The sequence below is a fragment of the Eublepharis macularius genome, chromosome 4 (assembly GCF_028583425.1).
Source record: "Eublepharis macularius isolate TG4126 chromosome 4, MPM_Emac_v1.0, whole genome shotgun sequence".
Taxonomy (NCBI): Eukaryota; Metazoa; Chordata; class Lepidosauria; order Squamata; family Eublepharidae; genus Eublepharis; species Eublepharis macularius.
The window spans coordinates 101,064,047-101,081,583 of NC_072793.1; the positions used below are offsets into that span (position 1 = coordinate 101,064,047).

The 17,537-nt window shown below is 42.7% G+C and overlaps 1 protein-coding gene across 2 annotated transcripts; it reads right to left on the reverse strand.

Moving 5' to 3' along the window:
• Positions 1–1,069: 1,069 nt before the first annotated feature.
• On the reverse strand, positions 1,070–17,442 carry RRP9 (ribosomal RNA processing 9, U3 small nucleolar RNA binding protein). 2 transcript variants are annotated; one of them, XM_054977315.1, is made up of 15 exons: positions 17,310–17,442; positions 16,078–16,160; positions 15,565–15,671; positions 14,499–14,566; positions 12,689–12,730; positions 10,885–11,011; positions 10,327–10,448; positions 9,964–10,056; positions 8,482–8,582; positions 6,447–6,581; positions 5,191–5,253; positions 4,945–5,090; positions 3,684–3,763; positions 2,412–2,485; positions 1,070–1,663 (listed from the first exon to the last, which is right to left on the reverse strand). In XM_054977315.1, the coding sequence occupies exons 1-15, from the start codon at positions 17,397–17,399 to the stop codon at positions 1,558–1,560; spliced, it is 1,437 nt and encodes a 478-aa protein (XP_054833290.1). In that variant the 5' UTR covers positions 17,400–17,442; the 3' UTR covers positions 1,070–1,557. The 2 variants fall into 2 exon arrangements, with proteins under 2 accessions (XP_054833290.1, XP_054833291.1); XM_054977316.1 differs by lacking the exons at positions 1,070–1,663; positions 2,412–2,485 and having other exon boundaries at positions 3,687–3,763; positions 4,945–5,085.
• Positions 17,443–17,537: the final 95 nt, after the last annotated feature.

The window sequence follows — 17,537 nt, forward strand, 5'->3', positions numbered from 1 at the left end:
ATTCTCTGTAGATGTTAAATTAGCATTGCACAAAAGAAATGACTGGTGTAGGGCCATGACATGCTCCTATGAGAAAAAAGTTTTTACCACCTTACAGAATTGTAGGCTGACAAGGTAGGAAAATCGGAATTTTGCTACTTATTTATTTATTCAATTTTTATACCGCTTCTCTTCAGTTAAGATCTCAAAGTGGTTCACAACAATTACAATGGTTAAAAACAATACAAAAATATTGGGCAACAGACTCGAATATTGTAAGCAAGCATCTCACCTGGACTTGTCAAAATGGGCATGAAGAAAGGGATAAGAAATGTAACAGGATATACTAACTTCCTTTTCGACCAGTCACTCACTGGATCCCAAAAAGGTTACTAAAATGCCAAGCTATTAAGCATGGCCAATAGAGGAAACTAGGCCATCAGATTATAGGATCGACTGACAGCCCTTCTTTGGCCCAGATACTCTATTTCTGAAACTAAACAGATCTGGGCCCAACTAGTACTAGGTTGGGAAACTGCCTGGGAATCCCAGGTACTCCTTGAACTGGAGAAGAAGAAAACTTTTCAAGGGCCCTTCTGAACATCACAATCCCATAGAACAGATGTCCTCCACATGACACCGGTGGCTGCCATGTTGACTGCTGATGCCGTTACTGCCCCCACCATGTGTTTTTAGAAAGTGGGTGGGGCCAGGCGGGGTTTGTGCTCAGCCAGTCTTCTGATTGGCCAAGGGAGATCCAATTGATTGTGCAGATTCAAAAACCATTGCTTTGACAGCAGCAGACACCAAAGCACAAGGAGTTTCACTGTGCAACTGAAGGTAAGCCGTGCATATGCAAGAAAATACTTTAAAAATTATACGTTCCTTTAAAAAGGTATCCTGTTAAGAAGACCCTCTGCCTGAAATGTTTACGAGTTTACTATTAGTTAGTCATAACCTGATGTTTTGTGGTTGACTCCGCCTTCTATGGCTCTGCCTTCTGTGGCAGCCATTTTGTGATCACAGCCACCACCCTGTGTCAGAATTCCAAAGGTTCCTGCAGGTTCAAAAAGTTTGGGGGCCTCTTTTGCTGGAAAAGAGACCTGCACCAAGAACAGAGCAAAAATGGGGAGGGGGGAGAGATGGTGCAGTGGAAAAGTCATTTTGCTGATGCTTTGTTTAGGGGTTATGTATAACATATCAGGCAACTACCACAGCAACAGTTTTTCAGAGTGAAGAGTCTGCTTCACTATCTGAAAAACTGTTGCTGTGGGAATTGCCTGATACAGATCTCCCTGAAGAAGAATCAGCAAAATGCATAGCAATGACATAGCTGAAATAAAACAACTCCTTTATCTACTGCACTGTCATTTTTTTGTCCTTTGCTCCAACCCTGCCATAGAACATCATGGGTATTCTTTATTTCAGAAAGCACAGCTCCCCTGTTTTTGAGATTCTAATCAACAACATTTGAGAGGATAATAAAGAGACTGCCACTACTATTTTACAAAAACAAAAAAGATATGTTTAATATACAGATTAATTTAAGAGCATCCTTCAAAGGAAATGGAAAGAACATTAGGAACCTTCAGCAGGTATCTCTATGTTGCTTGCTACTGTCTTCTTTAGTGGGATAATGCATATGCTATTCTTGGCCTCTTTGATTCTCCACCAACGACCCAATCTGTAAAAACAAAAAACAAAAACCCAGACAGAGATGCTAAAAGCCACTGGAATTAAGTCACTCAATGCGTTTTTGGCTCATTACATGTCTTTACAAATAATTCATAGCTTCAACACACAGCAAGAGGTTGTTTCCAATATAGATTGGTAAAATGAAGAGAACAATGGATTTACAGGCCACAATGCAACAGTAAAAAAACAGCTACACTGAGGATCCTTTGTTCCTAACATGTTTTCTTCAGCTACCAAAAAAGGAAAACAATTTCCTTCAAAGCAGAAGACTTTAAATTGTCTTCTGCTCTACATGCCCTATCCTCATGCTATTCCTTGTTTTTCAGCATGCCCCTCTGTTCCTCCCTCCAAAAGCCCAAAAACATTAAGAAGGCAATTCTTTAAGAAGAGTTACACCCGTCTAAGTGCACTGAAATCAATGGTTTAAAGGGTGTAATTGTTCAGGGTTATACAGTCAAACAGGACAACAGCAGTTTCTGATGTACAGTAAACTTTTCCAAAAATATAAACAAACATTTTCCATAATCAGTCAAGTCTACTGTGCTAAACATGGGATAATCTTTATATAGCTGGGAGAAGAGGGTCTCTTTAACAGAATTTATGGACATATGCATACTAGGAATTACTTTGTCTGGAATTCTCCCATGAGAATGCTAATAATTCTGTAAAGATCATAATACTCTCACCAAACCAAAGACAGATTCAATCTAGGTTTAAAGTTGGTAAGGATGGAATACCTGTGCTCTTGTCCTATTCCAGCAACTAGAAAATGTCCAGTGTTTGAGAATTTCAAACTATTAACAAAGCCAACCTGAAAGAGAGCAAAAAATACACCAAGTTAAGCACTAGAAGTTGGCCAGTAATTTAGCTGCCAAAAATGATACTACTGGAGTCCTTAGACATCTGTATCCCTCCCCTTTGTCACTCCTACAGCTGCAAAAGGCAGACAAAGCATGGTGTCAGCTGGACCAGTCACATCTTGCATCTCATCCCAGTTCCAGGTGTGCAAGTGATCCAACTGCTGCCTGGGTTTAAGGAGCATCAGAAATAACCCAGAAGTGCTCTATGTATTCCAGGTTCCTGCAAATTTTGACCCCAAACTAGGCAATTACCTCTACAGTTAACTTTACCCACAATCAACATCTTTTTATCCTGTTCTCCACTTATCCATTATAGCCAACATTTCTTTCCTCAGAATAGCCAAGCTACTAATTTTCTAGACTTCTCTATTGCTGCAAACTTGGCTACTGTCCCAATACCTATCTTATATTTTAAATTCTGATCGGTCAGCTCTACTCCTAAAGCATCTGTATAAGGACAATATTAAGGCAACAGCATTTCACAAACATAAAAGGTGCCATTTTTATTGTATAGATTAGAAGTTGTGAAGTGTTGGAAATTTGACAGAGGGACTGGAATAATAGAGTACATATCTGTAAAAACGAATCAGATTTATTGGTTTACTTAACATAGTTTTTTATTAGTTGCTTTTGAGGAAGGAGAATGCAGCTGCACAAAAATACACATTTATATAGTACTTTGTAGCTGTGAGAATGCCAGACTAGCGTCTGGGAGACCAGGTCTGAACCCTCACTCTACCTTGGAAGCTTGCCGAGTCAGTCACACACTCAGTGTAACCTACTTAAAAGGTGTGTTGTGAGGACAGAATGGAGGAAAAAATGATGCAAGCTGCTTTGGGTCCCCACTGAGGAGAAAGGTAATGTATATAAATAAAATTCTTAGAACAACCCTGTAAAGTATTTTGAAACTGTTATTTTCATACTACAAATGGACAGCTTGCGGGGGGGGGGGGGTGTCACACTTGCTCAAGACAGAACTCAGGGATAAGGTAAGACCAGAAGAAGAGGATTTCTCGGATCAGTCAATACCCGCCACCAGTATTCTTAGCCTTGTGTGTTTTGTGGTTTTAAGACACTCAGTGTGGAACTCTACCTATGAAAAAGACACATCCCCACAAGAAGCTAAGCTCCATCATATGCTTTTCTCACCAGGGGAATATCAAAAAGTGGTTCCAGCTTCCGGAATCCCTCTCCGCACTTCCACAACTTCACACTGGCACTGTGAGAACCTGATGTGGGGGAAAGTATGTGAGAGCTTGCTTTCATATTCTGGATCCAAACCGATTAAAGAAAGGGAGCTTTATTTCTAGGTGAGGTGAGTTATTGGTAACCTGTAGTCTATCTGCTAGCTTATGTGAGCAAATAAAAAGTTTATTTCTAGATACAGCCCCACCTGGCTTGGCATATCTTGTTTATTCCTGTGCTGTGCTTGGACACATCTTTAATAGATGTAAAACGGGCATGTCTGTCAGCTGTTGACTATAACTGTAATTCAAAACTAGAATCTGGATAATTAGAATAAAGTTAACATTTGGTCATCATACACCTGAAAAAAATCCTTGCCATAATACAGCAATGTTTGCTACTTAAGTTAGCAAGAGCTGCCCACAGACATCAGGATATAAACCCTATGGTTTCTTCAAAGCAGCCAGCTACATCATCTACCATTACAAGCTGCAATATCAGAGCAGCTGGTTAGTAGCAGCCAGAAGGGCAAGAGACTTGAAAATCTGATTCATTTAGTATAACGAAGACCCACATACCACCACCCCATCAGAAGCCAAAGTCCCATGAGGGACTTTTGTGGGAACAGTAAGAGCATGAGGAAGATAATGCAGACCCTTTGGAGGATATTTGCATCTTAACAAGAATTCTGAAAACACATTACAGACATCAGATTGGATCCATACTTTTTTCCATCAGCTGAACAGAACTTTGCTGGTGCCCCAGCGCACCGACCACCATAAAAGTCTGCACTGCAGAATATGAATCTTGAGAAACAATATGGGTGGGAGGTCTACAACAAGAAAGGGCAATGGAGGACATTGCCCCCCCTCTTTCGACAGTGGAAGATTTACAGTGCAAGCCTATGCAGAGTTACTCCAGTCTAAGCCCATTGAAATCAACGGCCTTAGACTGGAGTAACTCTCCATAGGATTGCACTGTGAGTCTGGGACCAACCACTACCTTATCTCCAGATCAGCATTGTCAGGTTAGCATAACACCACAAAGAAATCAGTGCAGAAGACAGTTTTCTACCATGTCTTTTGACGCAAGCATGCATCCCACAAGGACAGACCTATACATGTCTTAGTTTCCATGGCATGCTTTAAAATTAATGCCATATTCCTTTCTCTAGCCCCAAAAAGATAAAGGACATTCCAGACAAAACTCTCACAGCATGAAGCACCTGTGGCTACAACGTCACTGTTCAGCAAGGCAGCAACAGAAGTGATCCAACAGGGCTGTTCCAGGCCTTGTGCACCCTGTAACCCATGGGCCTGCTTCACTGTGGTTAGTGGCTTCTTTTTTGAGAGACCCCAGAGGGCTACTGACCTTGAAAAGGAGAGGGAAAACAAGCAGTTATGTCTCATACAATAGCTCCTGGGTAAAACAGTGTTGATGCTGAAAGACCAACCTTCCAGGTGTTACTCACCCATCATCTGCCCCAGACACCATATGCTCCTCATTGATCAGCTGGATACAGTCAATGGAACCCCTAATACAAAAGAGACGACAACCACCATTGCATGTACTTGTTTTCAAAAGAAACAACCTGAAGGATTTGAGAGCCAGCAGAAGATACTGAATATTCCACTGCCAATGCTTGCCAGTTTCGGTAAAGAACTTTAGGACAGTGGATATAAATGCAGGACAAGAATCTCAAAACCATATTCTGAAAAAAGATACTTCTTTATCCAAATATTATTTGAAGAGTCACAAGGATAGAAGTTTCGTTGGTCATCTTGACAGGATATTAGTGCCATCCTCAGTGAGGCACAGACTAAGAATATCATGCATCACCACCAATACTGCCCCGTTAATCTGCATCAGATGCTACTTAGTTGCTAGATTCGAGTTCAGTAGTACCTTAAAGACCAACAAGATTTACAATACAAATGCTAATTACTGCTCTAATCAAGCCGCACTGTAACACTGTACCTTTGCCTTCTGACTCCCTTCCTTGCAACACTCCTCCCACCTTCTGACTGGGATGTAAAGGCTCAGGGATCTTCAGGGATCTCCACTCCATCTTGTTTCTGATGAAAACAGCTTTGACAATCAAAGGCTTATACCCTAGACATTTTTAATTTTTTAAAAAATTACCCTGGAAATCTTCTTGGTCTTAAAGCTGGTCTTGTTGGAGTTGAAATTTGATGTTTTGTTATTAGCAATTACAGGCGCCATCCTAAGCAGTTAACTCCATTCTAAGATCAAAAGCATAACTAGTTAGAAGGGAATAATTCTTCTTAGGATATAACTGCGTGTATGCTATGCTCTCTAGAAGCAGCAATTGCATGGGCAGCAGATGACTCTGATGATGCACCTGTTTAGCCTTTAGCATCAGAACTCCAATTTAACAATCCAACCACTGAATTCTGGATAAAAATTAATAGTCCTGAATTTAGAATCTCAAATAGTTGTTGCCACAGGACAAAATTAGAAGAGTTCAGAGGCTGAGTCCTAAAGAAAATTTAGGCAGGTAAGCGAAGCAGCCTCCTGCACCAACACAGAACTTAAGTCTCCAAGAATCAACAGCAAATCTCTTTAATTTCAAAGGAGGACAGAGCTGCAATGAAAAACGTGGCCAAGGCTAAGACACAGCGTATTGCACAGAAAGCACAAAGTCTTCCTTCCCGCTACACATTCTATGTACAGAAATTCCTAAACAGGGGCCACTCTGGTACTTACTGGTGTCCGTAAAACACAAGCTGGGATTCTTCAGGGATCTTCCAGACTCTGACAGTGCCATCCCTGCCCCCGGACGTAACACAGCACTCCCGGCTCAGGCTGTCCAGTCCCGTAATCACATCCTGATGGCCAAACCTGAACAGGATGAGAGCAGAGGAGATTGCATTATGAACTGCATATATTTCTTCTGGAAACATTTCAGCCCTGCCACCCACAATTTCTCGATTGTAAGATTGAACACCTTGCTTTCTATGGCCAGACTAGTTACTGATGTTCAGAAAAGGAAGGTTTGCCCTGAGGGTTTTCACAATCAATAGGAGTCGGGCCTCCTGCGTTCTCCACAGTTGTGAATGAAAATACTGGCAGGGCAAATTCACTCACCACAAACCACAGTGATGGAAAATGTCTCCTGGGATCCCTTTGTCTGCTTTTGGGACACCATGATCTAGATTAGACATGGGCATGATCTGAATTACGATTTCAAAAAGTCCCCGATTTTGGCATTTGCTCCATCGTGACTCAGCTAATCGGTTCTGTCCACGGCAACCGATCCAGCAGTCGGGAGTTTGCTTGTTCAGGACGTGATCGGATATATCAGTTTCTGTTCGGAATTGCAGACACTCAGGCACCAGTAATTAATTCCCGGGGCAACGGAGTCAGGAATGAGCTGTCTTTGCCCTCCTTCTGTCGCCCTCAAAACACGAATGGAAGCCCAGCTTTCCTTGATTAGCAGGCTTCCTTCCAACCACGGAGCAGCAACCCAGGGGAGGGAGGGGGAAGGGGGTGGGCACAAAGGAAAGGCAAAAGGCAGCGCGGGAGGCTGGGAGGCCGTCTGCGCCGTTCACCTTTCCCCAGGACAAGGGGGGGATGTACTAAAACGAATGACAGGATTGCCCATTGAAAATAATGGGAGAGGCTTGAATGCCCGTTGGAAATAATGGGAACCTGGAATGCCTATTGACTTGCATGGGCTCCATTGAAACACATTAGAACAAAAAAAAGGTGCACCTTCTTTGCACCTTTTTTTTTTTGCTCTAATGTGTTTCAATGGAGCCCATGCAAGTCTAAGGGCATTCCAGGTTCTCATTATTTCCAATGGGCATTCAAGCCTCTCCCATTATTTTCAATGGGCAATTCTGTCATTTGTTTTAGTACATCCCACAAGGGGTGCGTGGGCAAGCCAGCCGCCCCTTGTCCTGGGGAAAGGCAAAAGGCAGCGCAGGAGGCTGGGAGGCCACCTGCGCCGTTCACCTTTCCCCAGGACAAGGGGCGCACGGGCAAGCTCACCGCCCCTTGTCTTGCGGGACAGGTGAACGGCGCGGGCAGCCTCCGAGCCACTCGTGGTGCTGCCGGCTTGCTGCGTGGGCAGGAGCGACTCAGGAACGCGCGCTCGCGCGCAACAGCCTGACTACGGTTGCTCTGGGCGCTGGCCTCCCCGATTTCCGATCTGATTTTGGACCGGAAATGAGACTTGATTGGTTAGAATCGGGTACCTGCGTTCGGCGGCGCCACAGAATCACGATCAGCTAAATCGGGATTATTGTTTGGATCGTGCCCATGTCTAATCTAGATCAAGTGGGGCTAAGCTGCTAGAAAAGGGCAGTGATTGAATGGAGAGTAAGGGACAACAGGGCTGAATAAAGAAATTCTTGTCCTGGCACAGACAATTACAGCTGATGACATTAACAGCCTCTACAAGCAGCCAGGCAGGGTCCTTGCTTCTTAAACAAATGATGGTCACACTATAAAACTGCTGTTATTAGGAAAAAGGTTCCAATGAAAGCATTCTATACAATTTTCCACAGCTGCAGCAGCCACACAAATGTAGTCTGGCAGCTGTTGGCCAACTATTAAAGAAGCACAGCTGCCATAAAAAAAGAACATGTCTATGAACCATGGAGGTTTCTCCATCTCCATAAGCAGGGCCATAACCTGCAGAGAAGTTATGTCATTTATATTTCCAACATATACTAAGTGCTCTACTCAGTGTTGTGGCCCTAATCCAATGAATACACACAAAACACACATGACTTACAAGGTTTCCACATAGGCATTCTCTGCCACATTCCACACTTTGACTGACCGATCATGTGAGGCACTGTACAACTGGTGTGTGCCTTTTCGGAAAGACAGGCCCTACGCAGAGGAACAGGAAAAGAATTTGGGGTAGAACTGTGGAATGAATAATCATTAAAGGAAGGGGCAGTCTGGTGGATTGTGGATTAATCCTCTGTCACAACCTCTGAACTATCTCTGCTGGATCTACTCCACCTCAATACTATTGAATACAGCATCAGAGCAATACAAACAAGCCACAGATCGGGGAAAGGACTTACACCCCTTTAAGAATCCTATGACACTTAAGCTGAAAGGTATTGTTATTTTCCACACACATTAAACCAAGATTTGTTTTATTCCTTTATGATTGCTACCTCCAAGACTACTACCATCTTTGATTTCTACTACCATTCCCATTTGGCTATTTCTAGTTCTGGTAAGGATATATTGTCGAAGGCTTTCACGGCCGGAGAACGATGGTTGTTGTGGGTTTTCCGGGCTGTATTGCCGTGGTCTTGGCATTGTAGTTCCTGACGTTTCGCCAGCAGCTGTGGCTGGCATCTTCAGAGGAGTAGCACCAAAAGACAGAGATCTCTCAGTGTCACAGTGTGGAAAAGATGTAGGTCATTTGTATCTACTCAGGAGGGGTGGGGTTGAGCTGAGTAAGGATACTTTACACTTTCTTTTTAGGCATAAAGCCAAAACATACATTTTCCTCCAAGCTTTTATTTAGAAGTTCTATCTTACCAGCTTTTTAATGGTCTGCCTCTATTTCAGGGATAGTTTTTATGCTGGGTTTGCTTTTAATATTGGGACATTATCTTAATTGTAAGCTGCCTTGAAAAACATATTCTCAGAAAAAGGAAAAAAAATCCTTGCAGAAATGAAATAAATATCCATTCCCATTTTTGATCTGGCCTTCCCTATGATATAGAATGAAGCAACTCACGCCCCAAACATAACAAACTTACCAAAACAGTACAGCTACTAATAACATTGATTTTATCAGCCAGGGTAACTGCAGCTGACTGACTGAGGACATCAGGGTATTTCTATTAAGTCTGCCCTCCAGGTTTATGTGAAATCGTATGTCTAATACTTCCTTCATATCAGAAAATGGCATTAAATGGTCCCATAAAAAGCTATGTGGCTGTCAAATTCTGTGTGCCTCTTATAATGATAACAACATTCAATTTATATACTGCCCTTCAGGACAACTTAACACCCACTGGGAGTGGTTTACAAAGTATGTTATCATCCCCAAAACCATCACTCGGTGAGGCTGAGAGAGCTCTGGAAGAACTGCGACTGACCCTGGGTCACCCAGCTGGCTTCAAGTGGAGGAGTGGGGAATTAAACTCAGTTCTCCAGATTAGAGTCCCACCACTCTTAACCACTACACCAAACTGTCCCAACTGATCCACCACATAACTCTTTCTGCCAAGTTCAAATCACTCACCGACACAGCATCACGATGACCTGTGAACTTATACAGGTGCTGGCAAGTTGCAGCTTCCCAGATCATAATGAGTTTGTTCTTATCTCCTGTAGCCTAGTCAAGAAAGAACAAGGCAAGACACTTGTGTCAGGTACCCTCAGAAGCAACAGCTGCTACTAGAAGTAATAAGGAGACTCAGTCACAGACTATTAATACAGACTTATGGACTGGCTCTTCTATCATCATGCAATGTCTTCAGATCAAAACACTGGAGACACCCAGCTATGCTGCAAGCCAGAGCAGCAATATCTCTACTTTGTGTTCTGTTAGTAGTGTGTCTATATGGGATCTGCTTTCTCAGAAGAGAACGGTAGGTTCCCTTACCAGGTATTTTCCATCCGAGGAGACAGCCATGGAGAGGATGTGTGCCGTGTGGCCGTGACTTTCCTCTGTCACTTTCTTCCCTCCATGGATCACATGAAGCTTCTTCCCACTCTTCACATCCCCTAAGATACGAAGTTCTATTTAGCTCTTAGCAGGACAAAGCCAAAAATCAACACACATTTTAAAACCCTTTAATCAATACTTGGGAATTTTTCCTTGCTCTGCCAACTCAGTGCTCTGCAAACCAGAGCTGCTGAACTAGAACTCATAGCTAGGGAGCCAGAGTGATGCAGTGGTTAGACTAGGAAGTCCAGTCACTTCTCCTAACAGGACCTATCTCCCAGGGTGCTGTGAAGATAAAATGGGGCTGGGGGGATAGCACTCTGTATGCCATTCTGAGTGACTTGGAAGGAGTGGTGTGGGATAAAAATGAAGATAGAGAGGTGGGGAAGCAAATGTGGTCATTTTTCTGATAATGAAGAAAGAACAACTTCTACAATGGAAAGAAAGGTTAAAACGTAAAAAGCACATTGCCTTTTTGTAGAAAGCAAGACTTACACTTGATGATGGAGCAGTCTTTGGCTGCAGAAAAGATGTATTCATCATCGGGTGATATGACTAAACAAGTGATGGGCAGCCGGTGACCTCGTAGTACACGGATGTCAGCTCTGTCAGGAAGCTGCAACTGTGCAGAGTACAAGTTAAATCAGCCTTCAGGTCCAAGCATCAAAGTGAATGGTAACTCTGCAATATGTGAGCTTACCATGTTCGGAGCAGAGTCAAACACCTGTTAATGATGGTTCTTGTGGAGGCAAAGCATCCAAGCTAATAATGTTCTAACTGGCTCAATAAACTCAAAGGGTTTAAAAAGACAACCTCTCTAGCTTGCTTTTTCAAAAATTCTAAAAATAGCTAACATATATTAAAACAGTAATCGCATAACACACACGTTAAGTATTCCATCCATAAAATATCATCCACCCCACAATGTACAAGGCTTACTATTTACATACCACTCAGATACACAAAAGCAGCATCTACATAGCTATCAACAAAAGGCTTATTGAAAGAGACAAGTATTCCAAGGCTTTCGAAAGGCCAAAAGGAGAACAGGTTTGTATCAAACCTAGAAATAAGCAGTCCAGTGCAAATGGTTCCAAATTGGTGTTATATACTGAAATATGCCTACTCTACTGATTCTGCAAGATGACTCTGGCCAACCTATGCCCTGGAATCAGTAAAAAATTATTCAAACCAACTGGGAAAATTCATTGTTCTGTGATAAGACCCTTAGTTCTTTGTGCAACGTGATGTAACCTCCAGAAACAGACATTTTCTGTTGCCTCCCTGTGATGGATGGTTTTGAGTTCCAACCTGCAGGAGCATCAGCCAATCACTTTCAAGCAGTGCATTAGAATGTTGAAAGGGGCGGGGGAAAGAGTTTGGCAGTTTATCTGCTGGCCAAATGACATAGTTGGGGGTTGTTGGCTTTTGGTGGGAGAAGAGTTAGGAGGAGGTCGGCTAGTTAAACAGGGAGTCCACTAGGGGCTTAGGTATTCTGAAGTTAGGTAAAGTTTGGGTGCTGTTCCTCTCAAAAGCAGTTGAAAGTAAAAAGCTTTTCTGTTCCACATTATAAGTCTGACTCAGTCAAACAAGAAACCTGTTTTGTAATTGTAATGCTTTCTCGGGCCCCAGTTCTCCAGTAACTTTGTTACAGTAATACTGGGCAGGAAAACAAAGGAACGACCAAGCCACACATGCCACTGAAATAAACCTGTTTCTTAGATGTTTTCATCAAGCCTATATTGTGGCTCCTTAGAGCCTATAATCCCCTCATAATAGGTCAAGCGAATGCTGAGCAACAACCTGAGTGCAGGCACTGCCCTCACTGAAGACCTGAAAACCAAGCAGTTCAAAAAGCCTCAGGTACAAAAATAAAAGTATATTTTAAAACTTATATAGTGTGCAATTTAAGTCCCTAGTTTTTAGGCTGGGAGACAGGCTGTTGTCATACTTCCCAATACTAGCAACATGAGTTTTCCCATTCCCATACTACAGTAGATGAAAGGGGCAATATGGGTAACTCAGAAACCTAAAACCAGGTCAAAAATTTCAAAAGGGAGCATTTAACCATCCAGATATGCAAATTCTTGGAAGTCTAAGCATTTAGACTTGACTACTACATAGAAAGGCCATCTCAAAATATTGTCCAGTAAGAAGGGAGAACACTTATTTAAAATTAGAGAATAAGAGAAACATGTTTAAGAAGAACAAGACCCTTGATAGAGAAAATAAATATCTTCCACTTCAAGGAACAGCAACAACTCCTCTTGAGTTCTGCAGGGAAGCAATTTCTACTTACGTTTTTGGCAATTTGTCGCTGTAATTTTCCTTTCTGTTCAAGCTACAAGAGAAAGAGAAAATAAAAATCACAATGATCACTGCAATTGTTTTCTCCCACTTGCCCCCCCCCCCCCAAGCAACCTAGGAATAAACAGAGGAAAAAAGCATATAGGACTCAGCACAATGCAACATTAATATACTGCTCAGAGCCATCCGTATCCTCCTCCATAACTGCTGCAAAACAAACAAGCCATAAGTTCCTACATCTCATGATTGTGGGGGTAAATTTTCACAAAGATTTTTCACAAAGATGACCAGAAGTAAGGCAGCAAGTGTCCTTTACATCTGTATTGCATACTGAATTTTTAGAACTTCAGAATATTTGAAATTTTGAAGAGGCGACATTATTTTGCATATTATCAGTACTGAAAATTCAAACAGCTATCCTCTTGGATACCTAGAACTGTTTCTTGGAAATGTCTCAAAGCAGAAGACCTTGTACAAATTAACACACAAGCTAAGGAATATGCTGTGATCCAAAATTTCCCCTGGTTCATGTCTCATCTCTGCCACACAGTCATTTAGTGGCTTTAGGCAAATCATTTTCCCTCCATTTCAGGCCTCAACCTCAGCCCTCCATCTGCAATATGGGGATAATCCTGTTGCCCTACCTTACAAAACTGTGCCAAAGATTACAGTAAGATAATGTAAGTGCAGTACTTTGAGGAGTGAAAGCACTATACAAATGCTGAGTAATGCATTATAATTGCCACTATGGGTATCTGAAGAAAGAAATCAAGCAAAACTCAGTGGAAGGTCATACATTTTCCCTACAGAAGGTCCGTTATATCCCTTCATGCTCTAGTTTAAAGGATCTTTGCTAGGTACGCTGGGCCTCCAGTCACAGCAGACCACACGGAGCTAGATGGACCAATGAGCTGACTTAGTCAAGGGTAACTTTCATGTATTCACACACAAATATTCTAATAATAATATCTGAATTATATACCGTCCTTCAGGCTAACGCTCATTCAGAGTAGTTTTCAGAGTGTGTTGTTATTATTTATTTATTTCTATTCCGCCCTCCCCATGAGCGGGCTCAGGGCAGATAACAACGTATTAAATTACAATTAAAAATTCATCTACATCAAAACATTAAAACAACAGTGTATTAATACACATTTAAAACAGGATGGTGGACAGCCTTCACAGGGAGGGTTAACATTTAATACACCCCTTTTTTCAGACCGGTGGAGGCCCGGCGAAAGGATAATAGGTCCTCATGACAATCACCCTGTGAGGTGGGTGGGGCAGAGCAAGCTCCAAGAAGCTGTGAATGACCCAGCTGGCTTCAAGTGGAGAAGTGGGGAATCAAATCTGGTTCTCCAGATTAGAATCCTACCATTCTTAACCACTACACCAAACTGGTTCTAAGAAATTACTACAAAGAAATTCAGACAAAATATACAATTGTTATACATTTGTGAGCCTTGGGCTAGACACGGTCCCTAACCGTGCTGAGCCTATGGACAGCAGGAAACTACAACACTCACAAATACCACAGTGAAGATCACTGGCCTAGGATGTCCTTGCCCCTACACAAGTTAGTAGCACCTCTGTGACTCATCTACAGTAACACCACAACAGAGTCAGGACTACCCATCCATTCTACTATCTGTGCTCTTGTAAATGAAGAGCCAGCTCACACTTCTGGAGCCTCTGTGGCACTGAGGCAAAGACATGCTCACTGATCTGTGTGGTCCCTTTCTGGTGTAGGATAGAAACACAGAGCTGCTCTCCTTCAACCCCTCCCCACGTATCCTACTCACCACATCTTCCTTCAGCCGACCAGCAACCAGGTCTCTTTCAAAGGCCTCTTCTTCTGCCTTCTCCTCTTCTGCCCACACCAAAAGACAAACAGCACATGAGTGACATGGCCCAGAAAAGGACAAAAATTAACAATGGGGAGTGGAGGCTGGGGCACTGGGGGGGGGGTGATAAATGCAGCCTTTACTAATCACACAACAGACTGCCCCCCAAAAGACCAAGATACTCCGGCACAGATATAAACCAACTAGTAGCCACACGGACAGCCAGTGAGGTGTAGCAGTTAGACCACTGGACTAGGATCTGAGAGATCCAGGTTGGAATCCCTGCTCTGCCATGGAAGGGAACTGGGTGAGCTTGGGCCAGTCACACTCTCTCAGCCTAACCTACCTCACAGGGTTGTTGTGTGGATAAAATGGAGGACAGAATGATGTAAGTTGCTTTGGGTCACCATTGGGGAGAAATTTGGGGCAAAATAAAAAAATAAAATGTACACACATCAAACATATGGTTGCTGTTTGATATGGTGGTGCATGCCAATTCTCTACCCATGACCATTTTATTACATGTAGCAGCTCAGTGCACATAACAATGCTACTTTTAGCTTTGTTTGTGCAATCTAGTGAATTATAGCCAAGTCCATTTCAAATGCTCAAGGTTTTATTGGAAATTCAAGAAACTTCCCTAAGAATCAATACCTACTGTTTCTTTACCATTAGCATTCTTTAAAAGTACTTTCTATCTGTATACCCAAGAGCTGAGTGTTTATGATACCAGCATACAGTATAACTCAGTACAGCACATGCTTTGCATGCAGGAAATCTCAGGTTCAATCTGTGGAATCTTCAACAAAAAAGACATGCTGGAAGGTGCTAGAAGAGATCCTCTGGAGAGCCACTATGAGTCAGAGTTGACAATGTTATGCTAGATGGACCAGTGGTCCAATCTGGTACTAGACAATGTCCATATATACTTATACATGTTTAAGTGCCTTCCAGCCAACTAGAGGGCTAAAAACTCTTAATTTTCTGATGGCCCAAATATATTAAGCTGAAGACCATCTTTCACCTTGCTGTCGAAGCTGCTCCAAGTATAATTTTGCTAATCTCAACTTCTTCTCTTGTGGTGTCTCTTCTATCTCCTCTTCTGCTTCATTGCTCTTTTTCTTTGCAGGGCTATGAGAAGATTAAACAGAGAAAGAGACAATTTACATGAAGGATCTCACCACCCCTTCCTTGATAACCAGAGGACAGAGAAAGAATCTTTGTCACTTCTTTGAAGAACAAAATCTCTATGTGCTGTTATAGCATCTTTGAAGTGGCCTAGATAAATACATAGACCCTGTACATTTCAAGAAGAGATTGCAAAAATACTACCCAAACTTCCTTTATGTGTATCCCAAGAAGATGTGTATCTTCTGAGGCTACAACTTTATTTAAGCACATAAAACAACTGCCCTCCTAAGCTAAGGAAAATCCTAAAGGGGTAATATCTTAAGAAGAGCTCTGCTGGATCCATGTTGCCTAGCAACACATCTCACATAGGGGCCAAAGAGTTGCCTGCGGCTAGGCACATCATTACCTATCTGGCTCAGAATCACTGGAGATCTCCTCATTCAGTTTGGAGCCAGCTTTCTGCCAGGATCTCTCTTCTGCCACTGGAAGCTAGAAAATAAGAGATTATTTCAAAACACAGACTACCACTGAAGACCCAATGCTCATCCTCTGGTATTGCAGAATAGGAAGAAATATAGCTTTCCTTATGATACATGCTGCATAGACTGAACAGGTAGGGAGATAATATGCATCCTTGTCTGACACCTTTACCAATTGGAAACCATTCTGTTTCCCCATATTCTGTCCCAACAGTAGCCTCTTGTCCAGACTACAGGTTGCACATCAAAACAATCAGATGTTGTGGTAATAAGTTGCTGGATGAAAACTGGGGAGCTCCTGTAGCCAAAGCTAATTTTACACACACAAGAATCTTTATCAATAATTCTACCAAGTAGATAATGTCCAACCATTTACACAGTTCAGGTACAAGACTGTGGCTGCGTATCTATTTGGAGTGTTAAGTTTCTCAGATGATTTTAAGAGATCCTTACTGCTTCCTCAAACAATCATTCAAGTAAGACAGACATCATTCTACACTCAACCAGGCCTACTTCCTGAGGCTACCGTGCCAAGCATATTTATCAGGGAACAGACCCTGTTAAGCTCAGCAGATCTAACTTCTGCCCCTGAATTTATTGCACATCCCACTGCAAGCTTACCTGCTCTGCCATGCTCATTTTGCATAATAAATATACAGATAGTAAAAATATACCAATAGTTTCCAGTACTTTTCTCGCCACTTGGGAAGTGGCTTTGTAAAAGGCAGCTCCTGGAATTTCCTACATCTCAAGGAAGAAAGGAACAAGAAAAGAAACAAGCAGAGGAAGAGAGGAATGCACAGAAGAAAGTAATACCAGAGATGCGGAACTCAGGGGAGGCTGGAACACAGGTGACACAAATCACACCAGGATCCACCAAGACACTCAAACCAGGAATGCTGGAAGCACATCCCACAATGTCCATTACATTTTATCCTACTCGCCTACCAGTGAGCTGGTGACACTGTGTGGAAAATCATACAGTTGTCCCCTCTGCTAAATCTGCTCTCCTGCCACGTAAATTAGACAGAACTATGTACTGAGTTAACTGACCCCTTATACACCACCCATCATACCTCCTGCACGACTAGATCAGCCTCAAGAGACCAAGAACCACCTCACGGCTGGGCTTACTTTCTCTTCCCCCCCCCCCCCTAACCTTTCGCCTTTTACGCTCGGCCCCTGCAGACGTTGCAGCAGAAACATCTCGCAGCCTTTGCTTTTTCCTGTTCGTGCCCACGGACGCCATGCTGCCGCTGCCCCGTAAAGCGCTTCCCACACGTGGCTGCCCTAAGCAGCTCCCCGGCCTTTCCCATAGGAGAGAAACGACACCGGCCTCCTCCCATAGGCCGAAAATCTAGCTAGAAATCCCGCCTCCTTCAGAAGA

What these genes read in the sequence shown, in the direction of transcription:
- RRP9 (XM_054977315.1), bottom strand. Translation starts at nt 17,399, where the DNA reads ATGGCGTCCGTGGGCACGAACAGGAAAAAGCAAAGGCTGCGAGATGTT. An exon ending in GTCATCGTGATGCTGTGTCG is followed by an intron (nt 8,583 to 9,963) that starts GTGAGTGATTTG and finishes TCCTCTGCGTAG; the next exon opens with GGCCTGTCTTTCCGAAAAGG. An exon ending in CTTGTGTTTTACGGACACCA is followed by an intron (nt 5,254 to 6,446) that starts GTAAGTACCAGA and finishes CTTTTGTATTAG; the next exon opens with GGGTTCCATTGACTGTATCC.